The following is a 19548-nucleotide window of genomic DNA, read 5'->3' on the forward strand; positions in this document are numbered from 1 at the left end:
CTGCACCTGTTTCTCCCGCCCCCGCCTTCTTTGGCAGAGTCTCGCCCTCTCAGACCAAGTCTCAGGCAGTCAAAGCCCGCACCTGCCCTGCTGTCCATCTAAGGGCTCCCGTGGCTAACTACTTTATAGGCATGTCCTTCACACGCAAATGCAGTTTGTCTTTGCGCTATAGAATTGTATCATTAATCTTCTTCCCTTAGGAGTTCTCAGCAATTTCTCTTTCAGAGAGGAGGCACGGGAAGTCATCAATTTATATACTCGAGCTCCATATCCACATTTCTTTGTCCGTTTCCATGCTGGAGCCGGACCCTGCCCACGTTTCCCTTGTGCCCCGGAGCGAGGTGCTAAACTCTGTCAGTAGAGGGCGCTGGAGGGACAAGCAGGAAGAAAGACCTCTGCCCTTCAGGTCCTTGGAGCTTGGTCTCCAAGCTTCAGTGGTGCTCTTCTCAAAGCAGGGCCCTGACGGCCACTCACCAGAGGAAGTTTCTTAGGTGTCCCACTGAGGTTTCCTGACAGTATCTGTGATTCTCCATTGGATTTCCAGGGTGTTCTGCAGCGCCCTGTGTTAAGTGGGAGCCTAACTGTATACCACATTCTGAGTTACTTAAACCACAGAAACGTTATTTCACCTCTTCCTGGGAGCTGGGAAGTCCAAGATCAAGGTCAAACTAATTTGATAGTTGGTGGGAGCTGTCTTCTTGGCTTGCAGATGGACACCTTCTATCTGTGTCCTCACAGGGGCAGAGAGGAGGGAGCAAGAGCTCAGTACTGGGTATTTATAGACGCTGATCCTATCAGACCAGGTTCCTCACTTAGGACTTGTCTTAACCTCAGTTACTTCCCTAATCCAGTAGACAGCCACGTGAGGAGGTGGGGCCTCAGCATATGAATGAGAGGCGGGGACACAGTTCAGCCCAGAACTCCGCCCCTGGCACTCCTGTCTCAGGCACCTGGACAGCCTATCCCTTAACCCGCCGTGGGCTCCCCTGAGGCGCTTTCAGCAGCCCAGCTACATTCCCAGCTCAAGTGCCCGCCTTCAGAGTTTCCTGCCAAGTGTCCTCCTGGCACCTCAGTGGGGTGTTCTTATTTGTGGGTGGTGGCCCGTGACGCCCAACAATCTTCAAGGGCCATCCCGTGGGCTACAGAGTTTCCAACAAGATCCATAGCTCAGCTTTATGTATCCTGTATCCCTTAGTGTTTACTCATGTCTCAGTTAATCACTCCTTCTGTTATTTCCCATCTCAGACAGCTACCTGGTGTCTGTCTCCTGCCTGGACCCAAGCTGATACAGGGGGGGGCTTCTCCACACCCTGCTCCCTCCTCACTATCACTTCCCCAGTTTTAACTGGTTAAGGCAGAAGTGGTGAGGAAAGATCACCAGGGAGGTGGCATCACCTCTCCACAGAGGCCTGAAGTAAGGCAGTGAAATAAGGCAGAGAAAAATGGCTCTGGACATGTTTCTTAGAAGTCAGGGACAGAAACTGGTTTTCAATGGATTTGAAACCAATAGAAGATCAAGGTGACAGTGGCCAGATCAGGATGCCACCATCCCATCCTTCCATCGCTAAGTCCTCTACCCCCAGGGACAGAGACCACTGGGGAGCAAGACAAAGGGAACTAGACCCTGAGGACAGAGAAAGTGACAGGACTCCATGGACAGCAGTGAGGGACCTGGCCACGGAAGGACGTGAAACAGCACAAGTGCAACCAGAGGGGCCTGGACAGGGGAGTAGGTCTGATTGGGGATGGGTGGGTGCAGGGCGTCTGTCCCTGTGACGCTGAGATTTCCTCCCCAGCACATCAAACACAGGGGCCCAGGCTCTGCCCGCTCAGGGTGGAGATGTCCAGCCTTCACTCCTGGGGAGCAAACAAGCAGTCCTTATACCCAAGAGTAACACACACTTTTCAAGTCAGTCTCATTAAGCATTTATTAGACACCTATTAGGTGCCCTCCCCCCGCCTCTGGGGACAGAGAACTCAATGACTGGGTGTCCCTGTCCCCAGGGTCCTCATAGCCCATTCCCCCCAGGACAGAGCCAAGGGGAAGCTCAGTACTTGTCAGACAGGCCAGGAGGTCGGAAGTGGTTGGGGTCTTTGCCACTCCGGCCCCATTCGTTGGCAGCCTGGTCAGCCTTCGAATCCTCCACTCCGTGGCCGCTGTCTCCATACTTGAAAAGGTCTGTGACTCTCTGAGAACTCTCTCTGGCATCACTGGAATGGAGGAAGGCAGGTGGAGACTCATTAGGGGCTGCTGAGCAACAGGCCCCCGCCCCCACCAATCCCTTCTCTTTCCGAGGGATGGCTGAGAGGAGCCCAGGCCAGAGGGGCTGAAACACGGACCCTGCTCCACACACAGCCCAGGTCAGCACAGGCTGGTCCCCGTGCCCACAGCAGGAGGGTGGGAGGCCCCCATTCCCACTGGCCTTGCTCTGGCTCTGCCAGCCAGTCAGACCCCACACTGGGCACAGAGGGGAGGGTGGGCAAGAGGACCAGGAGCTGCTGTCTCTACAGGAAGCTTCTCTACTGTAGGCCCTTCCTGGCTCTCTAAGGCCGCCATGCTCAGCCAGGCCATCCCTGCATCCCCGGGGCCCTTGTTACCTGATGACTTTAGCAGCCCAGGCACCCCCAGGGCCCCTTTGTGCAGCATCATAGTTCCCGCGGGCATGGAAGTATTTGTCGGAATTTTTGAAATTGGCTTCTCTCATGTCAGAATAGGCTCTGTACATGTCCCAAGCCCCTGCGAGAGAAGGACAAGGCAATAGGGATATCAGGTGGACAGAGAGCCAGTGGCAAACCATAGGGAAGAATCAAGGAACGGCCTTCTCCCACCGACTCGAGATTTCTGCCTGTGCTCCCAGCACCCTTGGGCACCCGAGGCTGAGAACAGGCTTCCTCCTAGTTTGCTTCTCCAGGCATCCCTAGTGAGGGTGCTGGCGGTGGGGCACAGCCAGGCTGTACCTATGCTATCTCCATGCTCCATCCACCGAGAGCTCTATGTGTGAGCTGTTCAAGAGGAGGAAAGAGGTGTTATCAAACAGCCTTTCTCAACCACAGCACCACTGAGATTTGGGGCCAGATAATTCTCTGTTGCTCAAGCCCATTCTGAGACTGTAGGATGCGTAACAGCCTCCCTAACCTCTCCTGCTAGATGTGAGCAACGTATGCCCTGAGGCTCACAACCAGAAATGTTTCCAGGCATTGCCACGTGTCCCCAGGCACAAGATTGATTGCCCTTGGCCAATGAAGCACAGTTGGTGAGGCCCTGGGGACAGGGAAGTCCGATTCTGAGAAAGGCCCAGGAGCACAGCGCCTTTGCCCCAAGGCCTAGCAAATCCGTTCTTGCAGAGCGAAGGCACATGACTGTGACCCGAGTCCCTCTGAGTGTTGGGGCATAAATGGCATCCTGACAACTCTCTGAATAGACCGTTCAGATGACAGCTTGAGGAGGCACTCACTAGAGCCCCGGCCCTCAGCCATCCTTGGCTTCTCGTTCTAATCACCAGGGGCCTCTGAACGTTCTGGTGGCCAGGTCAAACCCCCCTCCTCGCCCGGTTTCCTGAGCCTCTCAGGGATGGATCTCAGGCATCAGGGGACTGAGAAGCTCCCCCGGTGAGTCCACCACCATTGGAGATTGAGAGCCCCCCAGCTTTGGGAAGTGACACTCAGACACATATAACCTGGCTAGAGCTCTGACCTCCTCTGCAGCTGGGTTCTAGCCTCTTTGCCAGAGACTGGATGGCAGTCTCTGACCTGGGACTCAGCTGCTCTAAGCCTCAGCTCCCTCCCCTTCATGTGGGGAACACGCCTGCCTCACCAAGGGATCCTGAAGTCAGAGTCAGAGAGCAACTGTCTCAGCTTGAGCAGAGTTAAGGCCCAGGAAAGGGGAGGAAACAGATCTCCCAGGGACAGCATCACAGACAAGAGGAAGCATCAGGGAGAGCCACGCTGGAGGTGTCTGTAAATGAGTCAGTCAGGAAATGGCAGGAAGGTGGAAGCGAGGCTGGAAGGGAGGGAGGGAGGAAGAACGGGAGGAAGGGCTGACTGAAGGGAGAGAGGGAAAGGAGGAGGAGGGGCAGCTTTAATCAGACGCTGTGCCTTTTGTCTGCAGGAAACTCTGTGCCATTTCAAGACTCATTTTGTGTCTTCTAGTCGAACTGACACTTCAGCTGGGAATGATGATGGCTCCTTCTCTAGTGACGGATGGACACAAACCCTGTGCCTTTCGATCTGTTTCATGAAGAGCTCCCCAAACACGGGGCACATTCTACCACATAGGGAAACACACCCTTGCAAGTGCTCAGGGCAAATCCAAGTGGCCCGTGGATGCCACCCCCATCCGGTGACCTTACCTTGAGCAGCCTCACCAATGAATGAATACCATTGGCTGCTGACCCCCAGGACCAAGGAGCAGAAGATGAGGCCCGTGAAAAGCTTCATGGTGCTGAAATGAAGGAAGGAGAGGGTCAGGGGGGCAAGGACAGGAAGGACAGGACCCACACCCCCTCGGGGCTTTGCAGGTCACACGGAGCCTGCTGTCCATTCCTTTTGTTCTCCGTAGACTCTCCGGGTCCACGCAGGAAACACTGCAGTAGGTCCTCACTCAGAACCACAGTCCCCAGGGCTGAACCCTTCAGCCTGACCCCAGGGCTGGCAAAGAGATCCTCAAGGTGGCACTGATGGGGCAACAGGACAGATAGGACCAACTTGTCCCAGCCTAGAGCAGCCTGTCATCAACCAAAAACCGTATCATCCACAGAGTCTACCGTGTGCCACTCAGTAAGCACAGACCTCATACAGGACAAATGCAAAGCAGAATTATTATTTTTCAAGGGATCTATGTCCTGTTGGGAAAGAGAAAAGAGAGCCTGATATTCCATCCAGTCCCTCTTTGGAGTAGCCCCTCACCTGAGTTCTGGTGGAGCAGAGCTGCTGGTCCCTGCCTGCTGGGGAGAGGTGGCTGGTATTTATACTGAGCCCTCCCTGCTGGGCACACGGGAAGAGAAGAAAAACCAGACTTGGTGCCCGGAAAAGTCTCCCCAGGTCATGGCCCCTAGAGACCTGCAAAGGAGAACTTACGGGACCCCGGTGGTTTTCTTCATCCACAGGTCAATTCCCGGTTGTGCAATACTGAGGAAAAAATGTTTGCTGGTTGTGTTGGCAGCCAAGGCTCTGGAGGAGGGTCCTACTGTCAGAGCTGGAGGGGCTGTGGAGAGGAGTGGTGTGGAGCCCGAGGGGATGGCCCACCGACCCCTGGAAGGTGTGTGGTTAGATAGAGGAGAGCTCCTCTAGCCATGACCTTGCTCCCCTGCTCACTTCCTCAGGCTGGTCCCTGCCAGGCCAGATGGCAGATGTGCTAGAAATAAGAAATGACACACTTTGAGTTTATGCCTAAAGCTCTTGAGCTTCAGAATGGAGTGGTGAGCCCCACCAAGTCTCTCGGGTGCCCTGGGAGGTCCTTGCCCCAGTCTATGTGCACCTGCTAAGCTTTCAGCTCTGAGGTCCAGTGAAGCCCTGCTCAGCTGGCTCAGCCTGTGAGCATGTGCATTATGGAAGCCAGTTCTTGGGTTGGGAGTATCTGATTCTGCCTCACCTACCCAGTCCTGGAGTTGTGTCATAGTGGGAATGAGAGTGTTAGGTGCAAGGGACTAAAACGGTAACCCTAAGAAACCTACAATAGGACATCTATTATGAGAAAATGGCAGTACATTTGGAGAAAGATCAGGTTCCCAGTCAGGGGAAAGTTGGGGGAAAGCTTTTACTGGTATTTCCTGGGGTGTCACTGTCTGTCCTATTCTCACTGTGAGTCAGAAATATCAGCGGGGTCTGCCCAGCAAGATGAAGTCTGTGTATATATGAATATAGTCTCCAACTCTCCAAAGAAATTATCCCTTGTACCTTGCATCACTTTCCTAACTGGAAACATTCTAAAAGACAATCTGGGGCACCTGGCTGGCTCAGTTGGTTAATCATCTGACTTCAGCTCAGGTCAGGATCCTAGGGTCTTGGGATCCAGCCTCAGGTTGGGCTCCTTGCTCAGTTGGGGGTCTGCTTGTCCTTCTCCTTCTGCCTTTCCCCGTGCTCATACTCTCTCACTCTATTTTTCTCTCTCTGTCTCTCTCTCTTAGATATACACAGACAGACAGACATAAAAAGAGAATTCTGGAGACCATAGTTCAGCATACACAGTTGACATTTTCCAAGCTCTTTAAAGACTGATTGAAGAGAAAGGCTGATTATTTTCCTGAAACAGAATGAAGCTTATTATTACTCCTTCCCTTTGCCTGATCTTTTAGGACAAGACAGCAAATACTATTTATTCTTTTTGACGCTCAATGTCCTGTCTAGTTAGTCAAATGTTGTCTTGCTGTTATTGCTAATATGAATGAAATATAGAATCTCAAATTCTCAACCTCTTGTTTCAAATACGAAATCAAGCATATAGGAGAAGAGAGATACGCTAAGTTTTCCATTCAGCTTCACAAAGTATCTTATATGTTTGGGTATCATTTGGGGACAGAGAATGTCAATTACATCGGTCATAACATTATTACCAGGCCGACAAATAATGGGTCCAGACAACCAAGTCGGCTTCTTTTTTGGAGGTTCATATTACAGGAAATACCATCCTTGAACAATTTGCCTTAGTCCCTCACCCAACTGACTCTTTCTTGCTCTCTCTCTGTTTCTCTAAATAAATAAACAAATAAATGTTTTTCTTAAAAAAAAAAAATGTGGGATGCCTGGATGGCTTAGTCAGTTAAGCGGCTACCTTGGGCTCAGGTCATGATCCCAGGGTCCTGGGATCGAGTCCCGCATCAGGCCCCCTGTTGAGCAGGGAGCCTGCTTCACCCTCTGCCTGCCACTCCCCCCACCACACCACTTGTGCTCTCGCTTTCTCTCTCTCTGTTAAGTAAATGAATAAGATCTTTAAAAAAAACGAATGCAGGGGTGCCTGGGTGGCTCAGTCACTTAAGTGTATGTCCAACTCTTTATCTCAGCTCAGGTCTTGGTCTCCTGGTTATCAGTTCAAGTCCTGAGTTAAAAAATAAAAATGATAATGCATGCAAATAATTTTTGCATAATAAAATATCCTGGAATTTTGGGGGCTGAATAAATTTAAAATTATCCATCTAAGTTTTATCTGTATTCGGATTAAAGGAGCTAGATGATCGCGTTTTCTACCTGAACTGGAATTTCTGTACACAGATGGCTGTATTACCCTAACTTTCTATCACCCAAGTCCTGATAATATGAGACTGTTCGCAGTTAAATATTTGAATGGATATTGATGTTTATGTCTTGATCACTCAGTAGCGACATGTGTCACTGTTGTCTGCAGGTCTCCCCCTAGTAACAGGAAGGACGGAGTTTCTGCAAATAAATGCAGGTACATCGGTACATTTGGTGGTCGGAGCCCATGGAATTTCTTTCTTTTTTTTTTTTTAAGATTTTATTTATTTATTTGACGGAGAGAGATCACAATTAGGCAGAGAGGCAGGCAGAGAGAGAGGAAGGGAAGCAGGCTCCCTGCTGAGCAGAGAGCCCAATGCGGGACTCGATTCCAGGACCCTGAGATCATGACCTGAGCCAAAGGCAGCAGCTTAACACACTGATCCACCCAGGCGCCCCTGGAATTTCATTTTAGATTGCTTCTATTTTTTAGTGAAATAGGAAACAGAGTCATCTGCTGAGGGGAGGATGGAAGAGGAGGCATGGCAGAAGTTCTAGAAGAAAAGTGAAATATGGTCATCTAGGAGAATGGCAAAGTGAGTAAACTTGGGAAGTGTAGTAGGATTGCAAGAAAGCTCAAGGATAATGATCACGAATTTAAAGTGAGAATAATCACCACGATTTTCCCTGAGCACATTCAGTTGCCAAAGTGCAGACTTTTGTTTTTTTTTTTAAGATTTTATTTATTTATTTGCCATAGAGAGAGATCACAAGTAGGCAGAGAGACAGGCAGAGAGAGAGGGAGAAGCAGGCTCCTTGCTGAGCAGAGAGCCCCATGTGGGGCTCGATCCCAGGACTCTGGGACCATGACCTGAGCCGAAGACAGAGGCTTAACCCACTGAGCCACCCAGGCGCCCCAATGCAGACTTGAAGTTAGTGGGAAATTGGATCTCACCACTCAGTAAATACTTGTTTACTTAACTGAATTAACACACATGTGAAGGTCAAAGGAGGATTCATTTAAAGATGAAGGAGGGTTATGAGTTATAGGGAGAGAAGTAACAAAGAGAGAGTGATTGAGGGCGTAAATGTACTCCAAGGTCTGAGGGCTGAGAGGACCACTGAGGATGGAGTTACCCAGAATGTAGTAGGAGCAGGTCTTTCTCTAATAAAGCAAAGAAAGAAGAGAATGAGGAAGATGTACTTTGAGATGAAGGACAGAGAGTTGAAGGAAACCAGAAACACCAGTGTTTTATTTGTCCCAGGATTCATCAGTCTCTACCTGTTTGCATTACTGAGTTTGGACCCACAGTGCACAAAACCCAGGGATAGGAACCGTGTCTGGTTTCCCTGACAATCTGCTAAATCTCTTTCACCTCGCAGAGCAGCCCACCTAACAGGTTCTCAGTGATTTTTGTTGATTGAATGTAACAATGAGTGAGTGAAGGGGAAGTGATCTATGTGGTTGGATAGAAGTAGTGAGATGGTGGAGTCTGGAGGTTAAGAAGAATGGAAAAGCTTTGAAAGAATGATGTGCCATTTAGAGATGAACACGGACATTGTTTGCATGCAATGAAATCCCAGCCTACTTGGAATGGTTGAATTTACTGTCAAAGAATATACCCAGGGGCACCTGGGTGGCTCAGTGGGTTAAAGCCTCTGCCTTCCACTCAGGTTATGATCCCGGGGTCCTGGGATCAAGCCCCGTATTGTATGGGGCTCTCTGCTCAGCGGGGAGCATGCTTCCTCCTCTGTCTCTGTCTGCCTTTCTGCCTACTTGTGATCTGTCAAATAAATAAATAAATAAATCTTTAAAAAAAAAAAAAAAGTATACCCAGAAAGCAAATACTTAACACTTACTCTATCATGTCCATCCTATTATTATGTGCCATTATTGGATTATTGTAATGAGTTCTTTTTTTTTTTTAAAGATTTTATTTATTTATTTGACAGACAGAGATCACAAGCAGGCAGACAGAGAGGAGGAAGCAGGCTCCCTACTGAGCAGAGAGCCCGATTCGGGGCTCAATCCCAGGACTCTGAGATCATGACCTGAGCCAAAGGCAGCGGCTTAACCACTGAGCCATCCAGGCACCCCTATTGTAATGAATTCTTAATTGACTTCTGTGTTTCCACACTTGCCTCCAACTAGTCTCTTCTCAACATAGCAACCTGACTGTTAGAACACAAAGGCAAGCCACGTCACTCTGCTCAAAACCCCCAGAGGACCTCAGTTTTACCCATAGTGATGCCAAAGCTCTTTCAATGGCTTCTAAGACTCTACTCAGTCTTAAACCTCATTTCCTACTTCTCTCCTCTCACTCGTTTTGCTGCAGCCACACTAGCCTCCTCCCTGTTCTTCAAACTCTCAAGCACATCTCACCCGGGGGCTTGGATAATTATTCCTTTCATCTGGAACATTCTTTGCCCAGATATTTGTCTATCAGCACTTTAGACAGAACAAGGTCTTAGATACCAAGGATGCTGGAAGGTTCAGCAATATTATTAATGTCACTAAAAATGTTGGCAGCCAATAACAGAAGGAGGGCTGTGAATGACAAGTGGAAGTTTTCCATGAAGGTGGGAGAAGAGTGGGGAGATCTATCAACAAATGTAATTGAGAGAGGCTTTGTCCTCAAACAGTACTAATTAGATTGTCTCTATCAAGACCATCTGGTGGGCATTTTATGAACGCTGATTCCTAGGCCAGAATCTTGAAGGTTCTGATTTCTGACAGTTTGGAGTGGACTTCGGGACTGCCTGTGTTTGACAGTCTCCATGTTTGGGAAATCACTTGTGTAGATAACATTGGTAAAGCTGGAGAATGGGTAGTAAAGAATTTGACAGGGAGTTAGGAGAACGCACTGCAAAGAGGATTGGGGGTGTTGCTGGGTGGACTGGGGAGACCTCTGGACCCTGAGACCTCTGTTCAGCCAGTCCTGGGATGTTGCCAGAGGCTCTTGGTCCTGTTATAAGAAAGAATTCAAAGACAGACTAGACACAACAGTTGGGTAGTACAAAAAAGAAAGTTTATTAATGCAAGAGTACGCTCCCAAGACGTGAGAGCTGGTGAGCTCAAGGGAAAGCTACACACCCTGGAGTCTGGGTATCTCTTTTACTGACAGTTGTTAACTAGGGGTTGGAATATTTATTACATAGGGGAGGGGATTTGGGGGTAGCAGAGTTTCTCGCCTTTTCGCCCTTACTTGGTGAGGGTCTTCAGCCTTCTTTGTCTTGGGACCATCTGTTTGATCCGGTTTCTTGTGGTTTTGTTTTGGGAGTGCTGCCAGGACGAGTCTCTCATGTTCCCCTCATAGCCTACCAGGAATCCCCCTTTGGCTGACTGTCGGGCGTCCTGCTAAAACCTACCTGACTGCTTACTCTAACAGGGGTAAAGAATGTGCAGATGGCAGTGGGGAGCAAAGAGGATGTAGACCCGTCTCTCCCATTCTCTTGTTCTGCAATTGCAGGAGGTCTACATGGGAAAAGATGACAATAAAGTGGAACCGGCATGGGAAAGGCAAGTGTCAGGTTTTTGTAACAGGGGAAGGAAACAGGCGATGAGAAAGGGGAATACTCCCCACAGAGCCTTCTCGCCCAGGGTTCATGGGAAGGCAGTGGTGAACCGTCAGACGGAGCACAGAGAAGGTTGAGCCTGACCCCAAAAGAAATTACGTTAGGTCAAGCAAAAGCAGGGACATAAGAACAAGGGTAAAGGAAGCAGTGGTTTAATATATGGGTTAGGGACAGCAGGCCGGCTTATTTACTACTTTGGGACTGAGTGTGAGATGCTGGACTGTGGAAGGCTGATCTACCACATCTCCTAGGAGTGACTCTCTTTTGCTCAGCAAGAAACACTTTACCTCCAAACCCCTTTCAGATGGAGAAGCTATAGAGAATATAAATGAATCCCTCACAGACCAGAGCCATACAATGCCTGGACCAGTGCTCTTTCTGCTCTAGCTCCTTGCCTCCGTAACTTAGCAAGTGTTGTTTTTTGGGAAACTGTACACCCTTTAAAAATATTAGAAGTGGGGCACCTGGGTGGGTCAGTGGGATGAGCCTCTGCCTTTGCCTCGGTTCCCGACCTAAGGGTCCTGGGATCAAGCCCCACATCGGGCTCTCTGCTCAGTGGGAAGCCTGCTTCCCCCTCTCCCTCTGCGTACTGCTCTGCCTACTTGTGATCTCTATCTTTCTGTCAAATAAATAAAATCTTTTAAAAAAATGAGAAGTGGTTTATGGAAATTCCAGGTTCGATGATTTGGTTTGGGAGAATGCCATGGGTCATGGCAGTCTGAGCTTCTGGTAGTAGAAATCTGGACTTTGCCCCATTCCATTAGTCCATGCTCAACTTTAACAGAATGTCCCATTGTGAAATACCAGAATACCTTTCCAGTACAGACTGTAACACTGAGTTCCCATCACAGATCCTAAAATCCAACCACCTGGATTTGGAGGCAGCATGGCATAGAAGTCAAGAGGCAAGCCCCAGATTCAGACAGACCTAGTACGGTTTCTACATATACTCATATTGCAGGCAGACATTTGATGACCTGGAGAAACATATATAATGTCTTAAGGGAAAAAGAGTGCAATAGAATATGATCTCACTTTTCAAATGTTCAAAGACATCTTCCCACAGTGAAACACAGCCTGAGAAGTTGCACATCAAACAGTGATCCATGTTTCTAGGTAGTGGGTCTTGTTAGTGTTATTCTGGGTTTTCAAAATTCCCTACAATGACATGTTCCTTCATTTATTCATTTATCAACTATTCATTGACTGCCCTCTGTGCAACCATTACCAGATTAGCTGTTGGGCATACACTGGGGGGGGGGGGATGGGCAGAGGCGAGAAATAACCAGATTCAGGCTATTCTTTCGTGAAAATGAGTCATGTGACTGGGGGGGGGAATGATTATACATACATAGAAAGAAGATTCATACTTACCTGATGGTAAATCCGAAAGATCCCAGTAAATAAATGCAAAACACTATGTTTTATCTCTCCTGAAGAACCATAGTCCCTAAGTACTGACATCATTACTCATTCCCATCATGTTCTCCTTAACATTAATAGAATCATAAGTGGCTCGGGGCGCCTGGGTGGCTCAGTGGGTTAAGCCTCTGCCTTCAGCTCAGGTTGTGATCCCAGGGTCTTGGGATGGAGCCCAGCATCGGGCTCTCTGCTCAGCAGGGAGCCTGCTTCCCCTCCTCTCTCTGCCTGCCTCTCTGCCTACTTGTGATCTCTGTCTGTCAAATAAATAAATTAAAAAAAAAAAAAGAATCATAAGTGGCTCAGCTGTCAAAAGATCTCCTGCCCCTTTACTAGTTCTTCACCAGGCTACCAATTACTGCAATTGGGAAGACAAGAGAAATGACTTCTCTTCTGTTGCTTCTACTTAACAAGCTGATCATCAGGAGTAAAGGGACTAATCATTGAATTGAGGATGTGGACTCCTAATTCTGTTTGGTGTGCATCCCCTCTTATGAAGCTCACATCTCCTGAATAGAGAGCACTTCCCTCACAGCTTGGAGCTGTCAGTCAGCATTCTTAGGCACCAGGAAACCCTGATTCGAACCTGTCTGTACTTAGGTCTCTTCCCCCGGAGGCTGTCAGCTAGGGTTTATTGATCTTCTGAAGCCTCCTGGCCTCTGCCTGGTGGGATGGCTAAAGGCACACAGTAGGACCTGGTGGGATTCTGTCACCAGCCGACCGTGAGCAACAGCGAATCAGACTCTGGAACTTGTGTTGCCAACATACAGAAAGACACCGCATTGCATTTTAAAATAGTTTCTTTTTTTTTCTTTTTAAAAAGCTTTTATTTATTTATTTGACAGAGAGAGAGAGAGCACAAGTAAGCAGAGAGACAGGCAGAGAGGGAGAGGGAAGCATGCTCCCCGCTGAGCAGAGAGCCCAATGTGGGGCTTGATCCCAGGACCCTGAGATCATGACCCGAGCTGAAGGCAGAGTTTAACCCATTGAGCCACCAAAGGTGCCCCTTAAAATATTTTCTTTCCTTTCCTTTTAAACATTTGCAACAGGGGGTAGTGAATTAGAAACCACTCGAAACCCAAAATCTCTTATGGAATTGTGCAGTGTTGGTGAAATTAAGAACTCATTTGGGGGGGTGCCAGGGTGGCTCAGTGGGTTAAAGCCTCTGCCTTCGACTCAGATCATGATCCCAGGACCCTGGGATCAAGTCCTGTATCGGGATCTCTGCTCAGCAGGGAGCCTGCTTCCTCCTCTCTCTGCCTGACTCTCTGCCTACTTGTGATCTCTGTCAAATAAATAAATAAAATCTTTAAAAAAAAATAACTCATTTGGGGAGGGGAAGTTTTTTGAGTCTTAGTAATTGCTCATAAGTTTTGTTTAAATTTCAAGCGATTACCTTGTTTCTTTGTTTCCTCTCTTAAATTCCACATGAGTGAAGTCATATAGCATTTGTGTTTCTCTGACTGATGGAGACTAAAGAGTGAAAACTTAAAATGAAAGTAAGTAAATAAATAAATTTCAAGTGTTACCAAAGAGCCCATCTTATGAATCATCATTAAACCTTTTTGTACTAGTTAGGCTATTCTAATACCTAGGTCATTAAGTATGTTTCTCAATAAGTTTTCATTCTAGAGAGACAATAAAATGTTATGTGAAAAAGAGGCTCCTTTTTCTGTCACATTCATTGGCAGGAACATCTAACTTGGAAAATTTACCGCTTACGATTGAGCAAAGTCAAATTTTCAGATTTACCAGAGAGTCTGTCTCAATCTGCTTAGTTAGCAAAATAAGGAATGCTTGTTTAGGTCTCTGGGCCCTAAACATCCCGGAACTCCCTGGCTTCTCTTACCTTCAGAGAGACATGACTGACACCATAGCAGTTTCGTAAACAGAAAGAACTCTCAGCCCCAAGAGATTTACCTTCCATTTTTCCTTTAATTAAAGCTCATTCTCTGCCTAAACAGAGACACACATTTCTCTTGACAGATTATCTCTTTCTACAATCCCAGTAGTGGACCTTCTGGATGAGCATACTGTCCAGAGTAGGACCCCCCACTTTTCTGATTCAGGAAGCTCTAGGCTCACTACATTTACATCCAGGGTTGGGGAACTCACAGCAAGGAGATCCGACCCCACCGGATCTTCAAAGGGAAGCTGGCAAGTGCCACTCAAAAACCCTGGGCACAATGTTGACTTGAGCCCCTGCTTGGATCCCTGCCTATCGTGGTATACAAATGTGTCCACCTCTGTACCTGGCACACTTGAGAAAGGCCTGGAACCACTGGCATTTGGATTCATGAGAAAGATTTCAGGGCCCGTGAAGAAGTGAGCCTATGGCTTCCTATGGCCCCGTTGGCTCTAGCATGACCCAAATCTCTTCTCCAACCTCCACAAGACCAGTCCATTCTGCCATCTCTGTGGGAAAATGTTTCCAATCCTCTGGGATCCCTCAACATCTGGGGAGTCATTAGGCCAGGAAATACCTCTGTGTTTCCTCAGACCTTTACCCCGACTCCGTCCCAAATCCTGGCTTTCTTTAATGCATCAGGGTCAACACCTTGCTCCGCCTCTCAGCTAGTATTTCCGCCTGTCTCCCTCAAGAGGCTTCCCTTCGCAGGGACGATGGGTGCGGAGTCTTTGTTTTTGTTGTTTTGTTTCAATTTTCAACAATTTGGGATCTCTTTTCTGCATGCAATACGTGTAACAATAAGATTTCTGTATTCAAAATATAGGTTGTGGGGCGCCCGGGTGGCTCAGTAGGTTAAAGCCTCTGCCTTCGGCTCAGGTCATGATCCCAGAGTCCTGGGATCGAGCCCCACATCGGGCTCTCTGCTCAGCAGGGAGCCTGCTTCCTCCTCTCTCTCTACTTGTGATCTCTGTCTCACAAATAAATAAGTAAAATCTTAAAAAAAATAAAAATAAAAATATAGGTTGTATTATTCAGGTATGGCAAGAAATAGATCAGGAGGTGACTATCATTAACAAGGTAGTATTTTACTCCCAGACCCCAACAGAAGGTGGCACCCCATGTCACGGGGAGGGGATGGCAGCACCCAGGGTTGCTCCCAGAGAAGGTCAGCAGGCAGAGGGAGTGAGGTGTTAAATGTGGCCGAGAGCCTTTTTTGTGGTTTCTGAGGGAAGGAACATGAGGGAGGGTGAGCAGGCTTAGGGTTGACAAGCTTCCTTCTTTTTCTGTTTTGTCAAGTGACATGTATACATTTGGTAAAATGCATCTGTGAAACTGAACTCCATTTGGGGAATGTGTGGGGACCGTTTTCATCATGTTCGTTTACTTCTGTATATTGTTCTGTGTAATTTCTCTATTTCTTCCTGTACCCACGTTGGAAGTTATATTTTCCCAGAAATATGTTTACTTTATCCAGGTTACCAAACATATTATCACATATTCTTTTCTTTCTGAGTCAGGGAATTTTCTACTACTTTTACCTTTCTGTGGTTCATTTTTCTGTTCTTGGGGATTTATAATGATAATTCTATTGCTATTCTATGTCTTTTGAAAATTCCTAATAAACTCCTATCTCTTTTTCTGTTGCTCCTTGGGAAAGATCTTAGAGCCAACTACTTTGAAGTAAAGTAGCCAACTACTTTACCATTGGGTTGCATTTATCCTTTATTTATCCCTTTATTAAGGTGTTTTTACTCAATATTATATTTATAGTCTTTCCATTTGATTCTTCTTCAAAACTGATGGTTCCTTCTTCATATTATCTTTTACCCCTTTCGATGATATTTATTAAGTGTATTATGAGTTTCTTTGTATTTCTCCAACCCATTACTTCTGGGACACCCAGTATTATATTTTAAGTTGGTGGTCTTTCTTTGATAAAAGCAACTGTGCTGCTTGACTATCTGGTAACTTTTTCCTGTGAGCCCGTTCTCCCTGGGGCAAGTCAGCCTAGAATGTGTGTGAGTGTGTGTGCAGCGTAAATTCTAACACGTATGACGCCCAGGGGATTTAACATGGTGGGGGGTGGTGTCTAGGGAGAGGGGAGGGTGTGAGGAGCCTGAGGGCAGCAGGTGGAACACAGCTGTGCAGGATGGAGCTACTCTTTGCTGCCTGCAGATCATTACCCTCCTTTACCTCCTCCGTCCTGGCCCTGCCCTTCCTAAGCTTTCTCTGGTGGCTATAAATGCCAAGCCCTGAGGTGGGAAGACAGCGTAGAGAGGAAGAAATCAGCAGGAGCTGACATGTCCTACAGCCTTTGTTTCTAACCTGGCCTCACCCAGGTTGAGCACTGACTCTGTTCTCCTCACCAGCCCCTGCAGAGCTGGGCTGACACTGCTGGTACTTCTGTCTCATAATGACAGGGAGAAGACGGTGACCCTTCACGGTAAGAAAATGCAAAGAGATCTTCCCACCCCCATCATTCCCCCATCTGGAACCCCAGCTGAGCTGCAAATTCACTGAACAATACTCTCACTCCAGGAAGAGGTAACTCGAAGTTTGGGTGAAGTGAGACAGAATCCCTCCGACTAGATACTCCCGACCCAGGAACCGGCTTCCATAATGCATGTGCTCACAGGCTGGGCCAGCTGAGCAGGGTTTCATTGGGCCTCAGAGCTGAAAGCTTAGCAGGTGCACACAGACTGAGGCAAGGACCTCCCAGGGCACCCAAGGGACTTGGTGGGGCTCACCACTCCATTCTGAAGCTCAAGAGCTTTAAGCATGAACTCAAAGTGTGTTATTTCTTATTTCTGGCATCTGACCCAGCAGGGACTAGCCTGAGGAAGTGAGCAGGGCAGCAAGGTCCTGGCTAGAGGAGCTCTCTTCTACCTAACCACACACCTTCCAGGGGTCGGCGGGCCACCCCTCGGGCTCCACACCACTCCTCTCCACAGCCCCTCCAGCTCTGACAGCAGGACCCTCCTCCAGAGCCCCGGTCACCAGCACAACCAGCCAACCTGTCTCATCAGGATTGCACAACCTGGAATTGACCTGTGGATGAAGAAAACCACCGGGGTCCCGTAAGTTCTCCTTTGCAGGTCTCTAGGGGCCATGACCTGGGGAGACTTTTCCGGGCACCAAGTCTGGTTTTTCTTCTCTTCCCGTGTGCCCAGCAGGGAGGGCTCAGTATAAATACCAGCCACCTCTCCCCAGCAGGCAGGGACCAGCAGCTCTGCTCCACCAGAACTCAGGTGAGGGGCTACTCCAAAGAGGGACTGGATGGAATATCAGGCTCTCTTTTCTCTTTCCCAACAAGATATAGATCCCTTGAAAAATAATAATTCTGCTTTGCATTTGTCCTGTATGAGGTCTGTGCTTACTGAGTGGCACACGGTAGACTCTGTGGATGATACGGTTTTTGGTTGATGACAGGCTGCTCTAGGCTGGGACAAGTTGGTCCTATCTGTCCTGTTGCCCCATCAGTGCCACCTTGAGGATCTCTTTGCCAGCCCTGGGGTCAGGCTGAAGGGTTCAGCCCTGGGGACTGTGGTTCTGAGTGAGGACCTACTGCAGTGTTTCCTGCGTGGACCCGGAGAGTCTACGGAGAACAAATGGAATGGGCACCAGGTTTCCTGTGACCTGCAAATCCCTGGGGGGGGGGGGTCCTGTCCTTGCCCCCTGACCCTCTCCTTCCTTCATTTCAGCACTATGAAGCTTTTCACGGGCCTCATCTTCTGCTCCTTGGTCCTGGGGGTCAGCAGCCAATGGTATTCATTCATTGGTGAGGCTGCTCAAGGTAAGGTCACCGGATGGGGGTGGCATCCACGGGCCACTTGGATTTGCCCTGAGCACTTGCAAGGGTGTGTTTCCCTATGTGGTAGAATGTGCCCCGTGTTTGGGGAGCTCTTCATGAAACAGATCGAAAGGCACAGGGTTTGTGTCCATCCGTCACTAGAGAAGGAGCCATCATCATTCCCAGCTGAAGTGTCAGTTCGACTAGAAGACACAAAATGAGTCTTGAAATGGCACAGAGTTTCCTGCAGACAAAAGGCACAGCGTCTGATTAAAGCTGCCCCTCCTCCTCCTTTCCCTCTCTCCCTTCAGTCAGCCCTTCCTCCCGTTCTTCCTCCCTCCCTCCCTTCCAGCCTCGCTTCCACCTTCCTGCCATTTCCTGACTGACTCATTTACAGACACCTCCAGCGTGGCTCTCCCTGATGCTTCCTCTTGTCAGTGATGCTGTCCCTGGGAGATCTGTTTCCTCCCCTTTCCTGGGCCTTAACCGGAGCAAAAAAAGAAAGGAGAGGGGAGACTAACAACCATCTATCAAGCCTGCACTAGGAACTCAGCACCTTCATGCAATGGGCAGTGACCTGCTATGCTGGTCTGCCCAAGGCTGAGGGTTTTCCATGACCCTGTCAGTGCGAACGGGGAGGTTTCTGGGCCAACAGGGACACTTCTGCTCAAGCTGAGACAGTTGCTCTCTGACTCTGACTTCAGGACCTCTTGGTGAGGCAGGAGTCTTCCCCACATGAAGTGGAGGGAGCGGAGACTTGGAGCAGAAATCGTTCCTCTATTCTTCCCTGTGGTTTGCCACTGGCTCTCTGTCCACCTGATATCCCTGTTGTCTTGTCCTTCTCTTGCAGGGGCTTGGGACATGTACAGAGCCTACTCTGACATGATAGAAGCCAATTACAAAAATTCGGACAAATACTTCCATGCCCGCGGGAACTATGATGCTGCACAAAGGGGCCCTGGGGGCGCCTGGGCTGCTAAAGTCATCAGGTAACAAGGGCCCCGGGGATGCAGGGATGGCCTGGCTGAGCATGGCGGCCTTAGAGAGCCAGGAAGGGCCTACAGTAGAGAAGCTTCCTGTAGAGACAGCGGCTCCTGGTCCTCTTGCCCACCCTCCCCTCTGTGCCCAGTGTGGGGTCTGACTGGCTGGCAGAGCCAGAGCAAGGCCAGTGGGAATGGGGGCCTCCCACCCTCCTGCTGTGGGCACGGGGAACAGCCTGGGCTGACCTGGGCTGTGTGTGGAGCAGGGTCCGTGTTTCAGCCCCTCTGGCCTGGGCCCCTCTCAGCCATCCCTCGGAAAGAGAAGGGATTGGTGGGGGCGGGGGCCTGTTGCTCAGCAGCCCCTAATGAATCTCCACCTGCCTTCCTCCATTCCAGTGATGCCAGAGAGCGTTCTCAGAGAGTCACAGACCTTTTCAAGTATGGAGACAGCGGCCATGGAGTGGAGGACTCGAAGGCTGACCAGGCTGCCAATGAATGGGGCCGGAGTGGCAAAGACCCCAACTACTTCCGGCCCCCTGGCCTGCCTGACAAGTACTGAGCTTCCCCTTGGCTGTGCCCTGGGGAGATGGGCTGTGAGGCCCCTGAAGGCAAGAACAGTTGCTGAGTTAGAGTTCCTGAATTGTATACCCTTCCTACTGAATACTTTAAAGAGCACATTAAAATGTTTAGTAAATGCTTGTGAA

At 48.9% G+C, this 19548-nt stretch overlaps 2 protein-coding genes across 2 annotated transcripts; one reads left to right on the forward strand and one right to left on the reverse strand.

The window, feature by feature from the left end:
- Positions 1-1910: 1910 nt before the first annotated feature.
- LOC132022180 (serum amyloid A-2 protein-like) lies at positions 1911-4997 on the reverse strand. Its single transcript, XM_059407520.1, has 4 exons — positions 4906-4997; positions 4350-4441; positions 2599-2737; positions 1911-2211 (listed from the first exon to the last, which is right to left on the reverse strand). Exons 2-4 carry the CDS (start codon positions 4435-4437, stop codon positions 2049-2051), a joined length of 390 nt encoding a protein of 129 aa, XP_059263503.1. The 5' UTR covers positions 4438-4441; positions 4906-4997; the 3' UTR covers positions 1911-2048.
- Positions 4998-17229: 12232 nt separating this feature from the next.
- Positions 17230-19548, forward strand: LOC132022183 (serum amyloid A-1 protein). The gene is made up of 4 exons (XM_059407521.1): positions 17230-17322; positions 17776-17867; positions 18715-18853; positions 19241-19548. Exons 2-4 carry the CDS (start codon positions 17780-17782, stop codon positions 19401-19403), a joined length of 390 nt encoding a protein of 129 aa, XP_059263504.1. The 5' UTR covers positions 17230-17322; positions 17776-17779; the 3' UTR covers positions 19404-19548.

Source organism: Mustela nigripes, chromosome 1, assembly GCF_022355385.1.
Source record: "Mustela nigripes isolate SB6536 chromosome 1, MUSNIG.SB6536, whole genome shotgun sequence".
In the NCBI taxonomy this organism is placed as follows: domain Eukaryota; kingdom Metazoa; phylum Chordata; class Mammalia; order Carnivora; family Mustelidae; genus Mustela; species Mustela nigripes.